At 37.8% G+C, this 27,379-nt stretch overlaps 1 protein-coding gene across 1 annotated transcript in view; it reads left to right on the top strand.

Annotated features, from left to right (window-relative positions):
* Positions 1-11,042: 11,042 nt before the first annotated feature.
* The window catches only part of LOC106869531 (succinyl-CoA:glutarate CoA-transferase), a 41,377-nt gene continuing 25,040 nt past the window's right edge, over positions 11,043-27,379 (top strand). The window contains exons 1-2 of the mRNA XM_089358847.1: positions 11,043-11,610; positions 25,961-26,030. Of these exons, the coding sequence (XP_089214973.1) occupies positions 11,529-11,610; positions 25,961-26,030 (152 nt within the window). The 5' untranslated portion in view covers positions 11,043-11,528. The remainder of the gene's footprint in view (positions 11,611-25,960; positions 26,031-27,379) is intronic.

The following is a 27,379-nucleotide window of genomic DNA, read 5'->3' on the forward strand; positions in this document are numbered from 1 at the left end:
TCCACCGCCCCTGCCACCGCCTCCACCACCACTCTCTGTTCTTAATTTTCTAAACATTTTATGAAAGCCACAGAAACCTACAAAAATATTCTTTTCTACTCTAGACACAAGGCCCGAAATTCTGGGGGAGGGGGGGGGGGCATTCGATGGAACTCAGTATGCAACTGGTACTTAATTTATAGACCCCCAAAAGGATGCAAGGCAAAGTCGACTTTGACAGAATCAACCTAGAGAAATATTGTCTAACCTGGAGGAGTGTCCCAGAAGCCACATTAAAACTGGTGATCTTGTTTAGCTCCATGTCAGCCCTGAGTTGATCAAAGCCATTCTACTTGTGACCACCACATTTCTTTTCCATCTTTTCTTTTTAAACATCGAATATCTTGGATTACATCATCTAATGTATCCTTCCTTGTTTTTTGAAAGATTTCAAGATGTAATTTGAGATCTGGTGACTAATTCACCCACACAGAAAGTCCATTGTTGAATGTGCTGCTGCTGCTTCTACTGCTACCAGTCAGCTTCACTTGAATGTAGCAGTTTGTTTCAAATGTTGAAAACGGGGTAACTTTGACCCCCATTCAATATAAAGATGGATGGGAGCCAAAGTTAAATTGACCGCAGACAACATTACACTTCTACAACACTATATCATCTCACCTTTTATCTTTTTATTCGGTTTCAGTCTCATTAGACTGTGGCCATGCTGGGGCAGCACTACCTTGAAGAATTTTTAGCCAAATGAATCAACCCCACTACTACATACACACATATATATATATATATTTATATATATACACACATGTGCCCTTTATCCTTTACATATGCCAATGTCTTCAACATAGCTGTCACCTTTACTTGTTCAATAAGACCATCAATTGTATTGATTTCATCAGTGTAGGACGGTCAGAAAAGGCCATGGGCTCAGCCTCTCCTCTTCTCCCTTCCCTTCCCCCTAAGAAACCCTGGGAGGGTCAGAACAGGCCATGGGCCCAGCCTCTCCTCTTCTTCCCTCCTTGCCCCCTAAGAAATCCTGGGAGGGTCAGAAAAGGCCATGGACCCAGCTTCTCTTCTTCTCCCCTCCTTGCCCCCTAAGAAATCCTGGGAGGATCAGAACAGGCCATGGGCCCAGCCTCTCCTCTTCTCCCTTCCCTGCCCCCTAAGAAATCCTGGGAGGGTCAGAACAGGCCATGGGCCCAGCCTCTCCTCTTCTCCCTTCCCTGCCCCCTAAGAAATCCTGGGAGGGTCAGAACAGGCCATGGGCCCAGCCTCTCCTCTTCTCCCTTCTCTGCCCCCTAAGAAATCTTGGGAGGGTCAGAACAGGCCATGGGCCCAGCCTCTCGTCTTCTCCCTTCCCTGCCCCTAAGAAATCCTGGGAGGGTTAGAACAGGCCATGGGCCCAGCCTCTCCTCTTCTCCCCTCCTTGCCCCCTAAGAAATCCTGGGAGGGTCAGAACAGGCCATGGGCCCAGCCTCTCCTCTTCTCCCTTCCCTGCTCCCTAAGAAATCCTGGTTGTGTGGAGATCCTTTGGCTGATTCCTTTGTATGGAATTTGGTTCCTCAGATAAATAGATTCATTTATGTCACTATTTTCTTAAGAAAAGGCATAAACATCACCACTTCCTATTTTTCCTTCTGTGTAATTCATTCCTACAGCAATCAGTTCAAATGTATGATTTGGCAACAACACAAACATTTTATTTTAATCACATGAATGGAAGAGAAGCACCATTTTAGGTCTTTTTTATTTTCTATTTTGTTGTGTGGTAGTGACATGATGATGATTATGATGATGATGATGATGGTGGTGATGGTGATGGTGGTGGTGGTGGTGGTGGTGGTGAGGCAGTAGCAGTGATGATAACATTGATGACAGTTGTTATGGTGATGATGATGATGATGGGGACATTGTTGATTAGTGAATGGTGGTGGCGATGACTGTGTTGGGCTGTTATGGTGGGTGGGTGGGTGTTTGCATTTTGAAGGGTGATTTCGTAGTCAGTACAATAACAATAGCAACAACAAGAATCAAAGGCAGTAGCAGCTACAACAACAAGACAAACATCACAATATTTAACAAAAGAAAAAAAAAAAACTGAGCTTTAACTACAAAAGTACCCAGCTTGTCTCTCCTCTACAATCTTCATCTCACCACCCCAACCCCTATTCACAAACCTATCCACTCCTCCATCTAACAGCAGATCAATAAATCAATAATTGATCTTTCCTGCTGTAATCTGTTTTTGGAGAACTATGACCTGGGTTGGTGAAGCAATCACGTCACAGGCCTTGTGTATGTGTGTACATATATATATATATGTATGTGTGCATGTATATGACTATGTGTGTGTTTCATTATTTTAAATCTACTTCACTCAGCTGCCATCAGTTGGATGAGCCTGTTGTATAACCAACCATCAACCATCAACCACCTTAGTCTTTCATCCTCTCCCCGATGAGACCAAATTTCCTCAGATCAAATCTTACTCCTTTTCTTCCCACATCTTCCACTTCTTTGAGGACCCTTCACTCCATACACATCCCACATCTACATACAAACACTTACCTCTCCTCTCGACTTCATCTGATCCCTTTAATTCTTTCTCACTTTTAGCTTCTTATTTAGCTCCTTAAATGCACTACTTTATGAATCCAAACAAAATCACACATCCAAAACACTCAAATTTCTTTTGTACAGTGGACTTTCTTCATTTCCTGAATTAACACTGCAATCTCATTCTTAGGTCTTTTTAGCAGTGGAGTCCCCTCTGCTGCAGGGATTCAAGTCTGGTCCCTAGTTTGAGTACACCTTTCTCTTTTTCTTTTCCCTCCAACAAGTCTTGGAGGCCTTGAAAGCACTTTCAAAACCCTAACATCTTCTTTCTTTAATGTCCCTGTCTCAATACTGTGCAGTCTGTGACAAATTCAGTCCATCTTTTGCATAGCCAACACATTGAAATCTTGCTCCTCTGTCTGCATCTCAGAGATTCCACTGCAGTTTTTATATAACCAATACTTACGTAACCAATGACTCAGTGTTATGTTCCTACACATCAAGAAAGGTCACCTCCATATGGTATTGCAGTGTAACTAACATATTAGTCTTTGCCATGTTGATATTTAGGCCTTACAACTCGAGACAATGCTTCCATGTTTGGCACATTTTCTGCAGCCTTTTAACATATTCTGTTATGGGAATTGGGTCAAAAGTGTATTGGAACTCTAAAGGACAACCAGTTGTAAATGTTATAGACTTAACAACCACAAGAATTCAGGATAAATTCATTACAAATATCTCGATATAAATTAAATGTCTAAACTGTATAAACTAAATTGCCAAAACTAGAATTGTGACTGGCATTTTAGTATTACATTACATAACTCTTGGAAACTAATCACCAAGATCAAGTTTATTGGACACACACAAACACATCCTCATCATTTAACATCCATTTTTCATGATGGCATGGGTCGAACCATTTGGTAGGAGCTGCTGGTAAGGCTGGGGTTTGCACCAGACTCCATTTTCTCTTTTGGCATGGTTTCTACAGCTGGATGCCCTTCCAAATGCCAAATATAAGTACACATATAACATGTAAATACAATAGATATAAGAATATTTTGTGTATGCATGTGTGTAAATAACGATGTACACACACACACACACACACACACACACACACACACACACACACACACACACACACACACACACAGACACACACACACACACACACACACACACACACACACACACACACACACACACACTAAAAGCTGAAAATTAAAGTTGAAAATAATCACTGAGACATATGACTAACTGTTTACAAAACAATTAATTATTATGATAAATTATTATTAATTATAGTAAATTATATGATTAAATATAATTATCAACCCCATTTCTAATGCACTTCACTGTTTCTTCTCTCTCAAAAAGTTTCCCTCCTAACTTAGACATTTCTCACAGAATCTTTTCTCAGGGTTTAACCCATCAATAAAGTTGCAGATATTTGGATGACTGACACTGATTGCCTGATTCAGGGTGCAATGCAAGCATTTACAGTTTGAGTGAGGAGAAGGAGGAGTCCTTGTCAATCATTAGTCAGAAGCACATTGCAAGTAATTAATGGAAATCAAGTTTGCAGGGCGCCACAGCCTTTGGCTGCTCTCTTTACAGGGTCTGAAAGAATTGCTCTTAAAATAGAACACAATAGATTTGGCAACAAAGCTGTCACCTGCTTGGTATGAGAATGAAGATGATGACAACAGCAACAACAACTACAACAGCAACAAGAAGCTAAGTCTACCTCCAATCCCATTAACAGGTCAGAATACAAAAGCAATGAAACTGCACACTTTGAGACTGAAACTGTTGTCATTTCTTAGATTTCAAACCTTTTGGTACAAGTTTTTAACCCATTTGACCCAAGCAGCATCAAAAATTTGACTTTGGAAATAATTAGAACCCATTATGGACTGCTTTTTGAAATTGGAATGAAATCCTTTTCAAGTAATCAATTTATATTTGTTTATCATTTGTGTTGAGTATTGTCTGCAAGTAAGGTGAAAATAGTCAAACTAACATTAAAACTGTTAGTTTGACTATGAAGAACTTATAAGCAGAGAAAATAGATTCAAATAGCAGCATGTTTTGTATGTTCCATGTTGTGACCAGTTCTTGTACTGTTTCATCTGTCAAAGAGATTCATCATTTGTCTGCCAATATTCCTGTTCTCTTCCATTCTTTTGTCCCATTGTCACACTGTAAGAAACTTTATATCACTGACAATATAAGGGAATTGCCCTGGAATAGAAAACCCAATATTTGTAAAGGAACAAAGACGATGGACTGGATGCAATCAACTTGGCTTCAGTATTTAAATATTTCTATTAAAAGGCCAATTAAAAATATACATACATTTGGACATACTCTCACACTTACACATGTCTGCATACCTACATTAATCCATACACATTAATCCATACACATTAATCCATACACATTAATCCATACACATTAATCCATACACATTAATCCATACACATTAATCCATACACATTAATTTCATAGCTAAATACAACCCTGTTGTCCATAAGCTCATACAATGTAAATGCTGTCCTCCATATTTTTGCAACTTGACAAGTTACAAAAAGAATCATTTCTTATTTTTCTTTTTTGTCCATTAACCAAATTTCTGTCTTAGGATTATTTTCGTATTATGGATATCTTTCAATGTCCAGTTAATCTCATCAGCATCTTCAGACAACATTCAACTAATCAATTCCTTCATATTCTTATTTCTTTATTGTCCACAAGGGGCTAAACATAGAGGGGACAAACAAGGACAGGCAAAGGGATTAAGTCGATTACATCGACCCCAATGTGTAACTGGTACTTAATTTATCGACCCCGAAAGGATGAAAGGGAAAGTCGACCTCGACGGAATTTGAACTCAGAACGTAACGGCAGACGAAACCCCGCTAAGCATTTTGCCCGGCGTGCTAACGTTTCTGCCAGCTCACCGCCTTTCCTTCATATTCTATCATATTCCTTCATATTCTGTCAACCTAACCAACAGACTGAGGTCTTTATTATCAACAGTTGCTGTGACTGATGGTTATCTTAATCTTAACATAATTAATGTTGTGAGCATCAAAACTCTAATTAGAAATAACAATGAAATAAGGACAAAACAATAATTTACTCAGTGACTAGTTTTGTAATTATGGCAAGAGAAACAACTTGGGGGCATGTTTCAGTTTTATGAGTCCTCTTTAGTAAAGCATACACTCCATTGTCTTCGTAGAAATAAGGATTTATCTTTTAAAGAATATGTTAGATATTTATGTCTAAACACAAACAATATAATATAATGAGTTAATAGAGTCTAACATCGTTATTTTGGTAAATATAAAGAAATTTGTGTTAATTCAGCAGTAACCATATGTAGAGTTATTTCTCATATTAGTTGAAATGATTCAAGAAATATGAAAGATTGAGTTAATATTGTCTTTTTCTCACAAAATTATCATTTCTAATTGTATTTTTGATGCTGACTCAATTGATTATTTTAACACTAACTTCACTCTTGTTTTTCATTCAGACAGTATCTCTGGTTAATTATAATTAATCTTAGAGATGTCATTTATGAAATATGATTGTAAACATCGTAAACATTTCTGTTATCAACCTCTGCAGACACATTGCAACTAATAAGTCAACAACAACTCTCTCTCTCTCGCTTGCTCTCTCCCTCTCTCTCCCCCCCCTCTCTCTCTCTCTCTCTCATTAATGTTCACTGTTTGTGTTGATTCACTCCACATCTACTAAGTATATGTCTCTAGTTAAGATCTACAGATTGGTTTATTTGGTCAATATTTACAAACTCCGGTCCATTGATAGACAGTGATCAATGGAGTCGATAACTTTAGATTGTGATCATTCCACCAACCAATAACTGAAGACTTTGTCTCTTCAGCCAATATTTATTGATATTATATTTTGTATTTATGGAGGTACTATTTACAAACAGCCTGAATCTGACAGAAACAAAGAAATAAAATGCTTTTTAGGGCATGAAAACCCCAGAGTGAAATATTATTTTATGTCAATAGAAATACGTTTATTAAGAAGTAACCCAATATTTGAAAATCATCCAACCAAGTTTTTAGCTCAAGGTTACAACTGGGAAGTTTCTAAGCAGGTTTTACTTTCTCAGAGCTGGGATTACATGCAAACACAAACAATGTAAAAAATGTTCTCACACACACACACATACACACACACAGCACCCTAATTATGTTTTATTTAATCACTTGGTCAAAGGTTGAAGGGCAATGCCCTTGACCATTTTTCATGGCCTCGAACACAGCTGGTAGGGAGGAAAGAGGTCATTCTCAAACCAGAAATCTGGCTCAAATACTGTCCACATAACAGACTCCAGTAAATGCAGCCATGTTCCAGGTGAGGGTTTTAAACAGGTGGGGGTGGGGGATGAATTAAGTTTAACACACACAAACACACACACATTACTGTCAGTGCAACCATGTACACACACTAACTCTAACATGTCGTCTGCACTAACCGGTATTTATTCACACACACACACACACACACATGCCCACACACTATGCATATATAATACCTCACACAAGATAATAGTATTTCTCTGTTAATGTAAAGTGAAATGTTGTCTTGTGTAAAGGGACAGCTGGTATTTGATATAAAAAAAAGAGATGTAAAGACAAAAACTGTCCTCTTTTTACACAAACACCAAACACACAAAGAGATTGTCCCCCCCCCATGCACAAATACGCAAACAAACATATATGCATTCATATACATACTCACAAACACACACACAAATATTTTATCCCTACACTCATTTAAGACACACATACACTCATTTAAGACTGAAGAACCCTTAGTGTCTTTGCAAAGATTTCATCCCTTTTTAGCTCAAATGTTACAGTTGGGTGGCATATTGAGAACCCTGTGCCACTTCTAATGTCACAGCTCTGTGACACATTTGGAAGCTTGTGTCACAGCTGTGTGACATGTTAAAAACTTTGTGTCACCCTTAATGTCATGTGACTGTGACTTAAGAGGAGACACATTATAAAAAGATGTGAGAAGACACTGAAAGAGATTTAATCTTTAATTTGTACAATTCCACTTGATATAAAAAGGATATTTTAGGTTTGTGTGGAAAATGAACCCATCGTTTATCTATCTACATCAGTGGTTCTCAACTGGGGTCATCATGACCCTTGGGGTTCATATAAGATTTTGTTGTTAAGGGTTTGGTGAAATAATTTGGTTATTTTCCCTCCCAAAATGCATGGCAGTACACCTGTCCACAGCCAGCTTAAGTTGCTGGTCCATGATCCATTGTTGCATTGTGTCCAGGTCCAATTTCAGGAAAGATCTATAGTGTTCAGGATCTGACCTTTTTATCTCAAGGTACAGCTTGATGTCATCTGCATATTTCAGCACTGTGGCATTCTTTAAGTTGGTATCTATGTTATTAATGTACGCAACAAACAAAAGGGGACCAAGAACAGATCCCTGTGGTACACCAGATGATATCTCATAGGGTGAAGAATGCTGTCCTAGAACTGTGACCACCTCTTTTCAGCTGAGAATGGACTCCAACCAGTTTAAAAGATCATCTTTCACACCCATTGCAGAAAGTTTTGCCATAAGTCTTTTGTGTGGCACAGAATTAAAAGCTTTAGAAAAGTCAAGGTAAACAACATCCACCCATGAACTGCCATCAGTGACTCGGGTGATGTCTTTAAGAAACTCAATAAGTTGATCACAGCAGCTAAAGTTAGGGATAAATCCAAACTGTGAGGGGCGGATAAGGCTGTGAGAATTCCAGAAATTCCAGAACAGTGTTTCTCTGGCACAGGATTCCATTAGTTTGGCAATGCAGCTAATAAGATTGACTGGACGATAGTTGACAAGTGTTGACCGATTTTGAACAGAGGAATGACACTCACAGTTTTCCACTGCTCTGGAATATCATCACCGTTATTAAGGCAGAACTGAAAGAAGAGTGAAAGCTGGTGCAGAAGAAAGTACCCACCACGTTTGAGAAGCAGGTACGTAACATTATCAAGACCATGGAGGCATAGTTGCATTTATTCTTAACTAATATTAATTATAATCTAGAATTAGAGGTCAACTTTCAGATATTTTACATGACATGGGAGATAACTCGCATTAAAATTTTGGTAATTTTTCTGTTATCTCCACGAGAAAATGACATTTTTTTTTTTAAAGGGAAAGAAAATGGTTTATAAAGACAAATGGTGGCAAGTTATCATTTTATGAATTCATTAAATATTTCATTATTTACTGATAAATAACTTATTTGATGAAAAGTAAAACAAAAATAAAATAATTTTATCAGAGCTATATCAAAATCCTTTAAGCTATAAAGGAATATAAAAAAACTATTTATGTAAATGAGTTTTCACTAATTTATTATTATTTGTGGGCAGTTAATTAGTTTGTGTCATGGAGTTTTAAATCTTATCAACAGATAAGATTGTTATTGTTGCTGTTGTTGCTACTTGACTGCAACATCTACAATAATGGCTGTGTTCTATTTTCCCTGCTTATTTTCTCAGGTCAGGATTGAAGATCTCTGAGTAACAGAAATACCTTTGAAGAGCCTACAGAAAACATTTTCTGACTCCTGCCATTATCCTCTCATCTTAGTACTAACCAACTCCCTCAGGATGCTGTTTTCAACGACACCATTAAATGTGGTTTGGATGCAACCAGTTTTCCATCACAGGGTTAGACTGTGGAGTGGCAAAAGACTGAACAGCTCCCCGCCCACTCTTCCCATTCCTAGGCAGCAATCTTTAATCTAGAATGTAAACTACGATGAGAATTTCTCCAGCAACAACAACAACTGCTGTCATATCCAATCTTTTTTGCTGGATTGGCCGAGGACCTTAACTGGCTGCTCTGATAGGTTTCTTCTTGATCTTACAACACTAGAAATGTCCATCGTTCTGGGATGCTTACTTAGTTTGATCAGAGTAGCAAGGTTACATGGAGGCTGTAAGGTGTAGTAGCTCTTTTAAGGAAGCACCTTCCTTGATATTCTTGGGTTAGGAGTTTGCTGTTTTCTTTGCCAGGACCATAAAACTTACCATCCATTCACTGTGATATAATAACCACATAAAAAAAACATACCAGGATTTTAAAGCTATTGTTTTATTTATTTTATTTTATGGTATCAATAACATAATGGAAGTAGAAGTTATGAAGGATGATATATATTGACTATTTCTTTACTGTTTCATTGCCTTTTCTGTTGTGCATCTTTGGTTACCTCTCAGTTTGAACAGCTACTGTCTCTCAATATTTACATTCTTTATATCTTGTATTATCCTATGAGCTGTAAATATAATTAAATTTAAAGAAGGGAAATAACAGATAATTTATTGCCAAATTGAAGGTTGTTGATAATAACAGATAATTTATTGCCAAATGTAAAAAGGCTCTCTTCAAGCTCTGGAATATTTTACAATAAGATTTATAAGGCAGTAATATATAGAGTGACAAATGAAAAATGAAGAAAGATTTTCAACTACAAATAACATCACTTCCTTCCATTCGTCCTTGAATTGGCAGCTCAGCTGTAACTGTCCCATCTTTGTGCCTGACATAATGGATTCAGTCTGTTTTACGTTTTGATTAAAATCTTTTTTTATTTTATTAAATCTAGTAGATAGGTTCCCCTATAACACGTATTAGGAGGGCTGTTCTGTAATACTTGAAAGTTCAACATCATTCTACTTGACATCTCAATATTATTGTAGTTGCCATCGACATTGGTGTCAGAAGCAAGGTCATTGTATTTGACATCAACAAAGCCTGTCACTGTGGCTGCTACAAGAACCTACTTGCCTGGCTGACATTCAGTGATATTCGTCCCCCTGTTGGGATGTACCATTGCAGTGTGCTCTAATGAGCGTTCTCTGATTCAATGTCTCAGTCCTGATGTACCTTATGGCTTGTTTATGTCACTCATGCTATTCCTTCTGTGCATTTACAATTCTTTTTCTTCTAATGACACTTACTTATGTTCAGATGAAGCCATCTTCATTCCTTTTTCCCTTTCCACATACAGACATCAACCACAGGAAAACTTACCCTACGCCCATGTTAAACGTGTATTGACGCCAGGAAACATCTTCCAATGAGGGACATTTTCCAATGAGGGACATTTTCCAATGAGGTGATGCTATTACATCTTTCAACAATACCAAAAATAATCAGAGTTCGTATCGAGGAAACGATGTTATATTCTCACCATCTGTTATCAGGAATAAATTCACAATTAACCCTAACCTCCTATAATTACTACAAATGCAAAGGGATTCACAATTAGTAAGGAACTCTTTGGTGTAGTTAAAAAGATGATGATAATGGCTTCTCTCATTGTAGGAAAATAAGACAACCAATGTCTTTTAAAAGTAGTAATGATACATTCCTATGGTGTAAATAGTCCGTGGAAAGGGAATGGCAAGAGTAAGAGTATGTGTGTGTGTGTGTGTGAGAGAGAGAGAGCCGTTTCACAGACAACAAAGTTAGAGGTAATAAGAAAGATTGAAAATTGTTAATTAAGAAAGAAGGCAAAATATGAACGATGATGACAGGCAAGATTTTCGATTAGCTAGAATAAGAAAACAGGCCAGAAGAGAAAATATGATTGAAGAGAATAAGGCAAGTTTTTGGTTTGCCAGATTCTGGTATAATGACCCTCCTGCGAATAGAACAAACAAAATTACCAAGAGACTAATCAAATGACTTTTGGAGGAAACGATTGGATATTATTACGGAATGGGGAGGTATTAGCGATTGACACTGTACCACGAAAATATTTGTGGAGTACCCACGGTCATTTCAAGTTCGACTTAAAATAAAAAATATATAACAAGAAATCTAACTCTGTGCCAGGTTGAAGTCATTAAGAGTTACGTCCCATTTCACAGCAGAAAATGGCGCCAACGTCTCTCCGGCTTTTCAAACTGTTTCCCTCTGTTGGGACCTTTAACCCGTTTCATGTCCGATACTGCTCAGGTATATATACCGGCATTTACTCATCTCTTTTATCAATATAGAAATCAATGTATAGAAAAAAGCCAACTGTCTTGTACCGTCTCAGATTCATCCATAACACAAGATAAACATCGAAGGTTGTTTTAGGGACAACTTGCCGCCAACCGAGACCTTAAATCGGTTTCGATTCCCCAAAACCATTTCCCTTTATTTGTGTCACTTAAATAATTATAAAATGTCATCCTTCTTATATGATAAAATCATTATCCCGTTGGAGCCGATCTACAGAATTTATTGATTAGCGTTGTTAATGAAATAAGTAGGAGCACCCCGCCTCCGGCAATTTCTCGTTCCCTGCAAATTCAAAGCGTTGTCCATAAATAGGGATTCGGGTATAATACTCGAATATATAATCTAGATTGCCTTGGAATTTCAGCTTTTAATGAATTCTGTTTCACAAGTATTCTATGAAGGATCCTCTATAAAGTCACTAGACTTGCTAGAAATAGCAGTCAAATCTCCCTCAAATTACACTCCACCGTTTTGGAAAAGAAATGAAGAATACATTGGATAACAAAGCCTTAGATACACTATTCCTGAAAACCAGACTAGATGTTTTCTTATGGAATATCTTTAACCATAAGTTTGTTTAATCTCAAACATTAATTACCCTTGAGAAAGACACGTAACATCATCCCTAACCCAAGACATCCGTGGCCTTGTACCTATTTGCAACGACGTTTTATGTTCTGAGTTCAAATCCTGCCGAAGTCTGGTTTTTATGGTGGGAAAATGAGGGCTGATAAATAATATATTTGTGAAATGGTTTCCAATTTTGGGACAAGGCCAGCAATTTAGGGGGAGGGGCAAGTCAGTTACATCGCCCCTAGTGTTCAACTGGTACTTATTTTATTGCCTCCGAAAGGATGACAGGCAATGTCGATTCTGGTGGCATTTGAACTCAGAACATAAAGACGGACGAAATGTTGCGAAGCATTTTGTCTGGCGCGCTAACGATTCTGCCAGCTTGTCACCTTATAACAGTGAAATATTGGTCAATTGTATCAATTCCTTCCTTTAAATTTTGGGGGATAATGCAGAATCGCACCCCTCCTGGAAAAATGCATTTGTTTGAAAAATATATTTCGGATTCCTACGTTTTAGATGTTGGAGATTACAAATATACAAAAAAGAAAATTTTAAAAAAAATTTTTAATCCCCCCCCCCCACATTTTAAAATTTTGAACTTTTTCGAAATTTTTTTAAAACCACCTTTTCCAAATTTAAAATGCCCACCTCAACCTCCCCTTCCCCCAAATTTTAAATTTTTCAAATTTCACCCCGCCTCTCCGGCAGGTGAATTTTTTTCCCCACGAGAGTTCTGGACCCCAGTTATGAACTCATTTGTATGCAGCCAATCAGAGCTCAACTACCAAACTAGTATCCACCTAGTCACGAAAATACTCTGGTTGAAAGTTCAGTGGAAAATGTGTGTTATAGCAAAATCTAATTGTTTTAAACAGGTTTATAAAGGTGACACATGTGAAATTTAGTGTAAAAAGTGAATGGAGAGCTGCTCCCAGATGATGCCATAAGTGTTGCCAATTTGTGTAATTTACCAGAAAATGTAAATGAGTGTAGTTTCCCAAGTTTTTGACTGATTTTGTACCTTCCTAATTCAAAATGTTGGTGTTGATCTGGAAACATCGTAATCAATATGGCGTTGTGTCGTATTGCACCCTCCTTGCATATATCAATGGGTACCTGCAGTATCACTAATCTCAGTCTGAGCATTGGTACCTAATGTTAGCTCCATATAGAGATGGTGCTCAATTGATCTATGAAAATGGTGGAGGGAGGGATGTGGTGCTTATGTGAGACCTGCTATGCTGTACTCACAGAGTGGCATACACCATTCTATGCCTGACTGACTGTACTGTAGTAGTACACAGTATGTGGATTTTCAAGGTGAACTCTGATTGGCTGTATGCAAATGAGTTCATTACTGGGGTCCGGAACTCTTGTGGGAAAAAAATTTCGCCTCTGGTGGACCTGACGCACAGTCATCCCCACCCCAAAACAAACATTTCCAATTTTATTTTCAGTGGGTTCCTATGTTTTCGATGACGGAGATTCCGAATATGTAAGAAACCACGTTTTCAAAATTTTTAATTCAATAAACATATGTACGAGAGAGAGAGAGAGAGAGATTTGTCATATACATCGTAGCTTTCACTCGCATTTCTTTCTGTTTTGAAAACTTGCCGGTGTCGACTTTGCTCTTTCAACAAATGAGATTGATAAAATAGGTACTGGGAAACGATTTAGCTTTTCGCTCCCTGAAAAATAATGTTTATATAAATAACAAAAGAACCGCTGATAATGGGAGTGGTGGGATTAACTTTCTTCAATTTAAGAAGCCCTTTAAAAAAATTTTTTTTTTAAAGAAACCTGTTTCAAATCCTGGATATTCTACACTCACGATTAAAGGATATCTTTGTTGTTAATGAGAACGGAATTAAGTGTTGATGGTCTACTTTTTCATTGAATTTGAAAGTAATAAAAGAACACTAATTGGTTTTATAAAGAAATAGGCAATAATTTTTGAATTCAGGATAACGATGGCTTTTATTTCTGAAGAAAAACTCGAGATTTCTTAACGTTTGTTCATGTTTTAGAACCAACTGAGTCTATGGCATTATTTTGGCAGAGAGTGAATTCTAGAGGACTGGCGTTCAAAAAAGGCAAGATTGGATCAAAGTGGTTTGGGCAGAAAGTGACCGAAAGAAATTTTAAACAAACAATTTAAAGATATCACTGGTGGTTATTTTGTTGACTGAGAAAGATAATGTGTTGGTCGCAGTTTCTAGAATATTACATCATACAATGATGATGATGATGATGATGATGATAAGGTCATATCTAGAAATGTTGATAGGCCACGTTCTCTGAAATAATGATGTATTTATTAAGTGGATAACTATTACCTTTTTGTCTTTCGTTCATTTGTTATTGCCTCATTAAACAAGCCAAAGCGGGTTCCTATGGCATTTAACTCGAGAACAGAAGATCACTGGAATAAAGACAGCAAAGTGGATATTTAGTGCTGCTAATTCCTGTTTTACAACCCATCTCAATTGACCAAAAATATGCTTAATCTGAATCCTGCGCACAAATGAATTTTTAATTGAGATGTTAACGACAGAGTCTAAAACAAAATACATGACTGAAGACCATTCTTAGTAAAAAAATTCACAAGGGTCACTTTTACTCTTCGTCTCCCTAAATGATATAGAATAATTAACAAATGGATTGGAGTTAATTTAATCGACCATACCTATACATTATGACAGTTGATAAAAGATGATGATGTAGTTTTTGTAGTGATTGGTGGAGTCGGGGCAGATAGAGGCGAATAGATGTTATAACTTTTATTTTATCAACACCAATAGAATTTGGTCACAGAGTCCCGAAGATATTAAAGAGATTCAGTTTTTAAAATTCTGTTTTATATATAAAACCGAGATTTACAAACAAACAAAGAATGTCATAGAACCCCAAACCTGCCTTATTCATTATAATCAACATGTTGCAGTGCTACTTCATTCTTAATTACAAGAAGGATTTTTAAAAAGGTTTATTCAGATTTGTTGATTTATTGGACTCTATTTACCGTTACCTATTTTATATGACAGCTGCTAAGTTTGTAACTTCGAAAGTTAACATGACGAACTACTTAACGGTTTGTTTAATCGTTTGATCCAGATTATTGTCTTTTTGAATACGACAACATTAATAAAGGATAAACTAGTCATTTAGAATATAGTCTGAACAAGTTAAGGGGACAACGTGCACAGCTCGAAGTCAAAATACAAGGGAAGTAACTATAGATGGTAGCATTTATTTTAAGAATTCATTTGGTCAAGTTCCACAAACCATTTCTATAATGACTTTTTTTTTTAAAAATAAGCACTTGAGACTTAAACAAAAGGAATTTTGTAGCATTAAACAAATTTTAAAAAAAAAACCCAACCAAACAAACCAAAAAACTTTCTATATTTGAGGTTTTAGGGTACCAGATAACCAAGTAAATGATGTGAAGTTGTATATCATCTCCATAGCTATGTTTTACCCATGTCAAGACTCCTTCAATTTTCGGCTGCCATATTGTATAACTCGAAAGAAGTTAGCTACTTATTAGGGTGCTTGAAGTTTAATGAAGACAAAAACCGAACGGACTCTTTGACCGATCCAATATTTTCTCACCTGCCTCCTCCTCCCATTGTACCTTCCTCTCCTTCCACGCTCTTTATAGTGCAGTAGCGACTGGAATGTTCTGTTTCTCTCGTTTTATCCTATATCCTATCAATGGTTTACTCCTACTTTTTTGTGACTGTTTTCTAAAATCAATCTACCTTTTCAAAATGATAGATCTATACATATAATCTAGGCCAGATACCGTCCGTGTAATGTATCAGGTCTTATACAGTAGCATCAGATATAATAGAAAGTGTGGTGAGAATCGCGAAACCTCCATCAACAAACTACGTCGGATATATTTATCAACCTATACAATATATTTATCAATTATTATTATATTGTTAGCGATTGGAAGAGAATCACGTAAAGCTTTAAACTTATTTAACGTTCTTATGGATTCCTCTTTAACGAATTTGTATTATACAGTTCAGGGAAATTATCTCCCCTAGACCATTATCAACAAGGGAGATAACTATTGCCATCATGATTTGAATGTGTCAAGGGAACCAGAATTATGTGTGTGTGTGTGTTTGTCTATACTTTTATTACCGTCAGTGCTTGTGCTGCGACCATGCTGGAGCATCCGTATACGATTTGTTGTGTTTCTACAGAACTGAACTTTTAGTGTATGCATGAATTTGATGTTAGTGTCCTTAGTTGCATTTCCCAATGTGTGTCCGTAGTTTCAAAGGATGAGGCACATTCTGAACACGAGTCACAAAGACTGGAACAGTCTTTGTTGCATCCTGGCATCGTCCTCCACAGTTTGCTGTGACACAGTCTGCTGTGACACAGTCTCTGTAGTTGGATGTCCTTCCTTTTTACATTTTATGTTTCACCAGCTCCAGTGAAGTTGCTCTGCAAGTTGGGAGACTAAGGTTCCCTATAACTGAGAGGTGCTGAAGGAGGCGTTACGCTTGGAGATAAGATGTCAAAGTATGAAAGAAGAGGCCAGGACAAGGTTAGAAGAGAGCGAGAGGGTGAGAATGGGTGAATATAATGAATGAAGAACAAGTAGAGGTAGGGAAGAGTAGGTGACAACTGTAAAGATTGGGTTAGGGTTGAGGTGAAAGGTGGGAAGGGGTTGGAGTGAGAAGCAGAATAGTAATGAAATGAGAGAGAGAGAGAGATAAGTGGCTGGGTAGGTTGTGAGAGTGTCAGTGGGGGAGAGAGAGAAGCAAGCATAATGCATTGAGGAGCAAGAGAGACATATGGTAGTGAAGGAGGAGAGAGGATTTGGTGGCTTGGGTGGGGTGATCAATGGAGGGGACATTATAAGGATGAAGGATGGATATCAAGTAAAATGATTCTGAGTAATGAAGAAGATTAGGATTATTAAGGAAATAAAGGGTGGCGGGAGTGGCGTAGGGAGAAAACTTGGGCAAAGATATCTTTTACTTGTCCCAATCATTAGACTGTGGCCATGCTGGGGTACCACCTTGAAGGATTTTAGACAGATGAATTGAGCCCTGTACTTTTTTCTTTTTTTAAAGCTTGGTACTTATTCTATCAGTCACTGTTGCCAAACTGGTTAGTTATGGGGATGTAAACACACCAACACTGGTTGTCAAGCAGTGGTGAGGGACTAACTCAAAGACCCCCCACTCCCCATATACATATGTATGTGTGTGTGTGATGGACTTTGCTTAGTTTCCATCTACCAAATCCACTGACAAGGTTTTGGTCAGCTTGAGGCTGTAGTGGAAAACAGTTACCCAAGGTGTCATGCAGTGGGACTGAACCTGGAACTATGTAGTTGGGAAGAAAACTTCTTACCACACAGCCATGCCTGCACCTATATATACACACACAGAGAGCAAGGAGCATGGATGTTAGATGATGATGATGACAGCACTTCCAGGACTTAGTGGGAAGTGGGGATGTGGCTTTATGTTAGGAGGTGAGGGGTTACAGTATAAGAGAAGTGCTGTAGAAGAACCATGTGGCTACTCACATTTAGAAGAGGGAGTTAGAAGGATTAGGAGGAGCTGCAAAGAGATAACTATATGTCTAAGTACCACCTTTTAAGACATGGGATGAGCATAAGTGAATGGGGTCCAGTGGAAATAAAAGTCTGGGTAGCTGGGCACTGGCATAAGAAACAGACGTTTTACAGGCAACCACTAATGTGTGTATTCTGACAGGTTTTTGATTTAACATTGTTGGAACCAGTCTGTTGGTCACTGTATTTAACATTGTTGGAACCAGCCTGTTGGTCACTGCATTTACTATGGCCCCTGGCAATGCCAGCCATCAGAGTGCCAACACCAGTGGTATGTGTAACCACTGGTTGAGATTTGTCCTTCCCTGGCCAACACACCTCTGATAGGGCCACCACAGCAAACAAATGAATTCAGAAGACATCAGGGACAGTCATTCTTCACAGAGAAAACATTCCGGGTCCCCTCCTGATCAGACCTCCTCATGTTGAAACAAGATGCTCTACTCCTGATGATGGATGACACCTTTGCACACCTTATATGCTAACAACTGGACATTGACATTTTTCAGCCATAAGTTATTGCCTCTCTCTCAATATTTGCATTTACACACGTATATGCAATATACACAGTCACAGATATAGTTACATGCATACACACACACACACACACACACACACACACACACACACACACACATCTATAGATAATTTTATTGAAACCGAAAAGCACTTCAGAAACTGTTACTTAAATTAGACAGTTGTGTACACATGCATGCACACATGCACACATGCACACACGCACACACACATACACACACACATGAGGGTTGACTGAAACGTTCATAGGCTGACCAAGATGCTCTCATGGAATGTAACCAAATGAGGTTTATTTTCCAACATTGTCCCCCTTGTGGTTTGCACACTTCTTCCATGAGGTGTTGCAGTGCTTGGATCCTGTTGTTGAAGAAACTTTAAGCCCTGTTGGTCAAAAAAGTCATCAACAAAAGACATGACATCATCATCATCACTGATGGTTCCCAGCTAAGTGTTCTTTTTATCTTGAGGAACAGATGATAATCAGATGGGGTCAAGTCAGAAGATTAAGGAGGGGTGGTCAACCAGTTCAAGGCCACAGTCACGTACAGCAGCCTTTGAAAACCAACGAGTTGTGTGATGAAGCATTGTCCTAATGAAAGCTTTTTTATAACTCCCGCATCAAACTGGCATAGTACTCTCCATTGATGGTGTGGCCCCTTTTGAAGATAGTCAATAAACACAGTGTCTTTTACATTGCAAAAAAAACTGAGGCCATCACCTTCTGTGCAGCTGAAACATTCTTGGCCTTCTTTGGAGCAGATGAGGAAGTCGGTGTTTCCACTGAATGTATTGTCTCTTTGTCTCTGACTCAAACTGATGAAACCAACATTCATCCTGGTTCAAGAAAGTTCAAGGAAACCATCTGGATCTGCCTCAACCAATATCAGATTTCGTTGTAATGTGATCAACCAGGTGCACCTCTGATCAGGTGTCAAAAGACGTGGCAGCCACTGAGCAGAAGACCTTCACCATGTCAAGTTCATTGTGCAGAATACTCTCTTAACAGGATATGCTAATAACCTTGGCTATTTGATTTATAGTCAATCACCTGTCATGTGGTGGATCAATGTTTTCCTCAGTGGTGGCAGTTGCAGGATGTCTAGACCATGCGCCATCTTCAAGACTCCCTTTCTCCTCCTGAATTCCATTGCCCACTTTTGTACTGTTGATGAAGTGTCATCCCCTAATGTAGCCACTGTATCAGCATGAATGTCCTTGGGGGTTAAACCCTTTTTTTTTCCTGCAGGTACTTGATAACACCATGGTGATAAATTCTGTTGATTTTCGAGAGAAGTCTTTACTTTTAAAATGCTCTTTGAGCAACCAGATGTCAGTTTACCTGGAAAGAAACAATGCAGTTATTAATAAGAAGAGTTCAAATCAATGCCTGCAAGATTTCACAGCTCTAGCATCAATTCTTCATAGCTTATGAACGTTTCAGCCTACCCCTGAGAGAGAGAGAGAGAGAGAGAGAGAGTGGTGTAGTGTGTGTGTGTGTGTGTGTGTGTGTGTGAATGTTTGTATGAACTTATACAAATGTAAAAGATAGGAATAATTGCAATTATACAGATGTGTTTCTACGGAAGGGCTTGTAGATGTATGCCTACATGTAGTGATGTTGCATAATGATGGGTGTGCAAGAAAATCTACATGAACCTACATGAACAAAGTCTACAAGCCAATGTGATTTACATTTAAATGAAGAAACACAAATATGGCCATATAAATATATATAGATGTATACATACAACGAATGTAGGTGGGTGAGCGTAGATAAGGATAAGATAATATGTAGATTTATTGGTTTGAAGTTTTGGCACAAGATCAGCAATTTCAGGGAAGGGTGAAAGTCAATTACACCAGTCAATGACTGGTACTTATTTCAATGACCCTGAAAGGGTGAGAGGCAAAGTCAACCTCAGTGGAATTTGAATGCAGAACTTAAGGACGGACAAAGTGCCACTTAGCATTTTGCCTGGTATGCTGCCAATTCTGCCAGCTTACTGCCTTATAAATATATGGCCAGAATAATATGTAAATATATAGCAAAGTAGTTCCTGTTTTTTTTTATATCTAAGGTAAAGCGAGTGAATATAGTTGCAGACTATCCATAAGTTTATGTAAAATGAGAAAGAATAAAATATGAATTAAATATAAGGAAGAGGCATGAAACGATGAATGTCGATATGGTCAGGATTGGTTAGAAGAGAACTTATCAATAATACAATGTGCTGTGTGTCTGTGATATTTGTTAGTTGAGGAGGTTGACTGGTGGACTGGTGGACTGACCCCTTGGTAGTGGGTAGCAGACTAAAAGACAGGAAGACACATGGGAGATGAATGGCAAGAAAGAAACACTGAGAAAGATGCATAAGAATAGAAAACGTTTGGGTGAGTGGAAAGGCATGGGTTGAGCTGTTTGAAGAGTAAATATTATTATTTAGTTGTTTGTTGGAGGTTCTTTTTAGCATGACACATTTGTTTTGGTTTTATGTGAAATTTCTGTGGCCCTAATCAAAACCATTAATTGGAGAAGTTGATCATAAGAACCTTTAAATCAATGAATTTCTTTTTATAATTTTAGCCAATCAGATACATCCATTCTCTACACACCGTGACAATCTTTTTGAAAGATCTGTGCTTTTAGTTTCTGCCCAGAATCAATTCTCTAAGCAAAAGTAATCCCAAATTCTCAGTATGCAGTACTGACCCCAAATTCTTAGTATGCAGTACTGACCCCAAATTCTTAGTATGCAGGATAATGATATAGAATAAAGAAATTGATTTCAACAATGTAAGTTAAATATATTTCATATGTTCCAGAGAGGAAGACAATATTCTCAAAAATGTCATTTACAGGCAGAGAAAGATATAAGAAAAGAAGAAAGGAAAGCATTGCTGTAGAAAATATAAATGTCAATTCTAAAATTTCCTGTAGATTTTGGAAAGAAATAGTTTTGGTATTTTCCAAAAGAGTGGCATTGTTTGAAGAAAATAAAAATCCTATATTCCCCTCTCTTTCTCTCTCTCAACAAGATAAAAACAAAAGAACAATTGTACTTTTTCTGCTTCCATTGATAAACCTGTAAATATGATAGTTTTTTTTTCCCCCCACTAATGTTCCACAAATACTTCTTTGGATTTACAACATAGAAATATCTAGCTGAGTCAGTTGATTTCTTCAGCAAAGAGGCCACAACTCATTAAATCCACATAAAAAACACTATGTCTTCTGTAGACAAAATGAAATCAGCCACAGTTTTCTGTTCTAGTTAAATTCACCAAAAGTTCTTATTTATAAAAGTGGAAATGTCTTGATACATCAGTGGATACATCAGGGATAATTATTACATCCCACCAAGAATAAAGTAACTGTTCAGTGATATTGATGGAGGTTTCTCATCAGACAGAAACACTGAATTGCAAACAGTGAAGGTTTGTTGACATTCCTTGTCAACGAATTGTCAAATAACTGTATTAATGGAGATGAGATAGAATGAAAAGCCCCTCAATTAACAGAGACTATGTGGAAAATAAGAACTCTGAAATGGTCTTTCATGAGACTGGTGTTTAGAAGAAAGGAGACAATAGATGGAATAACAAATTGACAGAATGGACAGTGCATCCAGAAAAAAGAAAGAGGGGAAGACCATGCAGAAGTTGGCATGAAGACTGCTAAATCCTAAATAGGGATGAGAAAAACATCAGATGGTGGTTGATGGAGAGAACATGCTCAGGCTTTTGTCCAGCAGTGGACTGACATGTGTATGGACATATATACAACGCACAGCACCTCATGCTTTTAATAATGATAATAATAAATAATAATAATAATCCCTCTCTCTCTCTTTCTATATATATATATATATATATATATATATATATATATATACACACACACACACGCTTACATGCATATACATATATATATATATATATATATATATGGTGGTGTTTATTTCTGTGTTCCTTTCTGTCGAAGAGTGTAGGCTCGAAATGTAAAAGACTTTCTCACTTTCCAAGCATTAAACTAATACATCTGTTTGTTGTTTACACACCTGTCTTCATCTTTTGTTTTTATGTAAATTCTCACTATGTATATGGTGGTGTAAGATACAGCTTAGTCACCCGTATAAGTTAATCAGGTTAAACGACCGGTGTAGTACCTTTATAGTTAGCTGTTACCAGGGTAAGGGTGATGCCTTAGAAACAATTACAGAGGTATCAAACTGCTAGACCAAGTCATGAAAGTTACTGAGATTGATTAGGAATAGAATTAAACTAGATGCGATGCAGTTTGGTTTTGTACCTCGGAAGAGTATCACAGATGCCATCTTCCTAGTGAGGCAACTGCAGGAAAAGTACTTGGCCATTGTACTTAGCCTTCGTTGACCTGGAGAAAGCTTTCAACAGAGTTCCCCGCTCTGTTATATGGCAGTCCCTAAGGAAGTTAGGAGTAGAGGAGTGGCTTCTTAGAGCTGTACAAACCATGTACAGTGGTGCTGTCAGTAGGGTGAGAGTCGGCCATGAATACAGTGATGAATTTAGTGTACAAGTAGGGGTTCACCAGGGCTCAGTTCTCAGCCCACTCTTATTCATTATAGTCCTCCAGGCCATAACAGAGGAATTCAAAACTGGGTGGGAACTGCTGTATGCTGATGACTTTGCTCTTATTGCAGAATCTTTAGCAGAATTGGAGAAGAAATTTCAGATATGGAAACAAAACCTTAAAGTTAATCTAGCAAAGACCAAAGTGGTTGTTAGTAAGAAAGAAGATAAAACTCTTTTTCTGTCAGGTAAACAGCCCTGCTCAATATGTAGGAAAGGAGTTGGAAGAAATTCAATTCACTGCACCCAGTTTACACTGGACATATAAGAGGTACAGTGGAATCACAGGTAGATTAACAGATAAAGTTGTCTTTGTATGTGGCAGATGTGCAAGAACAAAAAGCACCAGGAGCACATGGGACTTAGATTCTCTCAAATGTCCAGGAGTAAACTGAATGGAACCTCTGCAGGGGACTATCCATTGAAACCATCTCAGCCTGGGTAGGAATGGTTTAATCCAAATAATTGCAACAGACTGAATTCCACTGACAACAAGGACCAAATGCTGGTGTTCACCAAGGCTGTGTGTTAAGTCTACCACTGATTAAAATGAACCAATAAAAGGCCATGGTATTCTATTGTAGAAGCGACACTTAAAAGTTCCCAAATGAAAGGGAGCAACAATTTGAAGAGAGACAAATGTATTCCAAGAGGAGACTGAAGCTAAGAAGAACAAAGAATGGTTGATGGAGACAAGTGGAAGAGGGGGGGGAGGATATGTGGGCCAACAATATACTTAGGAGTGTCGGTGTAGTTTATATTCACCTAAGTATATGACTGGTACTTCTAGTATTGAGAACAGGAAAGATCAATGTCAGACAGCAGGAATAAAGCTTAGAACATAAAGAATTGAAAGTAAATTGCACAAAGCATTTTGTTTGATGCTCTACCGATTCTGACATTCACTATCCTATATAGTGAAACACAACGATGATGCAACACATTATATCATATCATTATTTAAGATTGGATTTCATCATTACATAACATAATGTATCTTAAAGAGGACATTTGAAGATTAATTATGTTATATAGATCAACAACAAATAATGGCATAAGTCTTGACACAGGCACAACACATCATCAATATAGAAACAGCAGACAGCATGGATAAACTATTTCCGGAATTTGGAACTAAATCTGACGTCAATGGTAAGGAAAATGGAATTCTGATGACAGCCAATGAAAGCCACAAATAACAGTATTCTGGTCAGTATTAACTCAAAAGGAAAATAATTGTAATATTAAACGCAATGAAAATCAGAAACGGCGGTGGTGGTGGGGGGAAGAAGGCCTTGAGATAATGATTGTCTTAGAGGGTTTATTATTCCAACAAAATATAAAAGAAATATGAAAAATTCTTTATAAAATATCAAAAGTAATGTAACATTCTCTATATCTAAAGAAAAACTGTTAGTCATAACACTCATACACACACACATAGGTGTATGTGTGTGTTCATGTATACATTATATATATATATATATATATATATATATATATATATATATGCATGCATATGTGTGTGTGTGTCTTTCAGTTATTTCAGTCATTAGACTGTGGTCATACTGGAGTACAACCTTGAAGCGTTTTAGCTGAAGGAATTTATCCTAGACTAATTTTTTTAAAGTTTGTTAATTATTTTGTCAATTTCTTTTCTCTACCTGCTAAGTTTCTGGCCCTTGTGCCGGTAGAACATAAAAGCACCCACTACACTCTCAGAGTGGTTGGCGTTAGGAAGGGTATCCAGCTGTAGAAATTCTGCCAGATCGGATTGGAGTCTGGTGCTGCCATCCAGTTCACCAGTCCTCAGTCAAATCGTCCAACCCATGCTAGAATGGTCATTTTTCACAGGAATTTTCAATGGCTGGATAACTGAAGAGATGGTGGCGTGGGTTCCCACCCTGGCATCCAAAACTTGGAGTTTTATCATGGCTACCGAATAAGTGTCACATATTTTTACAGATATATATATATATATATACCGGAGTAAGCACATAAAATGTGCAACAATGTGGAAAAAGAGTACTCAAATACCAGAGGTAGAGTAATATGCTTTATTTAAAAGCAGCAGAAATATAACAAAAGACTGTTACTCTGAGTTTCACGTTCTTGTTCATCGGACAGTTTTGTTATATATATATATATATATATTTAAAATTAATGTCACATGAAGCAGCTTTGAATGAAGTATTTTCAAGTTAAGTTATTCTTTAACACATTTGATTGTAACTGGACATGATAAGACCTATAACTGCAGAAATTGTCTTGGGAGAAAATTCTCCACCTAGACCTGTGTAAATGCAGCATTTTGTTTTGGGCTTTGAGTGACATCATTAGATCACCTGTTTGAGACTGAGTTAGTGTAGGTAGCTGATGAAGTGGAAATGTGTGCATTCCACAATCTAATGATGCCATTCACTGTCCAAAACAAAACGTCATTTTTACACAAGTCTAGATGAAGAATTTCCCTCTGGGATTATCCTAGCAGTGATAGGGCTTATGTCCAATTGCCCTCAAACATGGTTAATATGATTTTACACTAATATATTATATATAAATATATACGGTGGACACTCTCCCGTTGAAGGCGATGTATAAGCGTTCAGCTCATTGTCTCATTTAAATTAATGTTTACCCGGACAGGTGCATGGTGTACTACACATCAGGTGTCAAAGTGATTGCAGAGCAATGTGAGATGAAGTGTTTTACTCAAGAGCACGACACACCACCTGGCCTAGGAACTGAAATCAGGACTGCTTGATCATGAGTGCAACACCCTAACCACTAAGCCATGTGTCCTACACACACACACACACACACACACACACACACACACACACACACACACACACACACACACATGTAAGGTCACTCTGATTAGCTTAGAAAAATATGAAAATAAATATTGTACGTATGTATCTAGAGATGTATGAAATGATTTTGTAAATATTTCTTTTTTAGGGGGTAAGAATTCATCACGACAGTGTCGGCAACAATTCCTTTCTGGTGTCAGAATTATTGACTTAACAAGGCAAGTAAATAACTCTTTCACAATTGGTGTGCCCCTTGCATGGTGCCACTGCCACATAGCACCATGAAATCAAAACCAAATACTGAAAAAGTGGGCATTGAAATAATGCTATCTCTCTCTCTCTCTCTCTCTCTCTCTCTCTCTCTCTCTCTCTCTCTCTCTCTCTCTCTCTCTCTCTCTCTCTCTCTCACACACACACACACACACACACACACACACACACACACACACACACTTGTTTCTGCACTTACAAATTTTTCCACCAAGATATAAAAAAAACCAAAAAAAAAACTCTTCACAGCAAATACTTTCCTCTTTGCAGAGTCTAAGAATGGCTAGAAATAAATGCACACATTTTTGTTTCAATCATCCCTACTTTGCTGACATGAAATCTAGTTTGTTGAGGCTTATCACACCAGCAAATGTATTGCTGTGTAATACACACACGCACACACACACACACACACACATGGAATGAGAGGGAGAGAGAGAGAGCTGTTGTTAGGTAGTAATCTGGAGAAATACTCAAAACAAATACAGTTTATTGAAGCCATCCTAGTGGTTTGTTATGTGGCATTTTGCTCTAAACTGTGTGTGTGTGTGTGTGTTTGTGTGAATGTACCATGAGGTTCTTTCAGTTTTTGTCTCCCAAATCCACTCACAAGGTTCTGGTCAACCCAGTGCTATAGTAGAATGCACTTCCCCAAACTGCTGCACAGTGAAATTGAACCCAAAACCATGTGGGTAGGAAGTAAACTTTTTAACTTTACAGCCATGCTATACCATTTATTAACCGGTTATAGTTAAATGTCTAATCCAAGATTCTGCATTCCAACCCATCTTCCTAATGACTTTGAATAAAAATCTTGTATGAAAGGTAGTGTAGATCTTACAGTACAGAATGGTGTAGCTGCTGTGGATTTGAATGTAAAACCCATCTACAGAGTATCATAAATCCATGTCCAGTGTCTTATCCATTCAACTGGTTTCTCTCTCAACTCAGTGCATAAACTCCTCAAGGATATCAGTGACCATTACTACTTTTATTATACAAAACAGCTTCTGTTGTATCTCAAAACTTTATTATTATTGGTGTTTATTGCCCTATGCAAAGCACCTGTGTTGGTGCCACACAACAAACACCTGTGCTGGGGCCATGTGTGCTGGTGCCACATAAAAAAAACACTCATGCTTGAGCCATGTATAAAGCATCCATGCTGGTGTCACATATAAAGCGCCCAGTGCCACTTGGTAGAGCAGTTGGTGTTGGGAAGGGCATCCAGCTGTAGAAACCATGCCAAACACAGACAATTGAAACCTGGTGCAACTTCCTGGCCTTGCCAGCTCCT

This window comes from Octopus bimaculoides, chromosome 10 (genome assembly GCF_046866305.1).
Source record: "Octopus bimaculoides isolate indiv1 chromosome 10, ASM4686630v1, whole genome shotgun sequence".
Classification (NCBI taxonomy): Eukaryota; Metazoa; Mollusca; class Cephalopoda; order Octopoda; family Octopodidae; genus Octopus; species Octopus bimaculoides.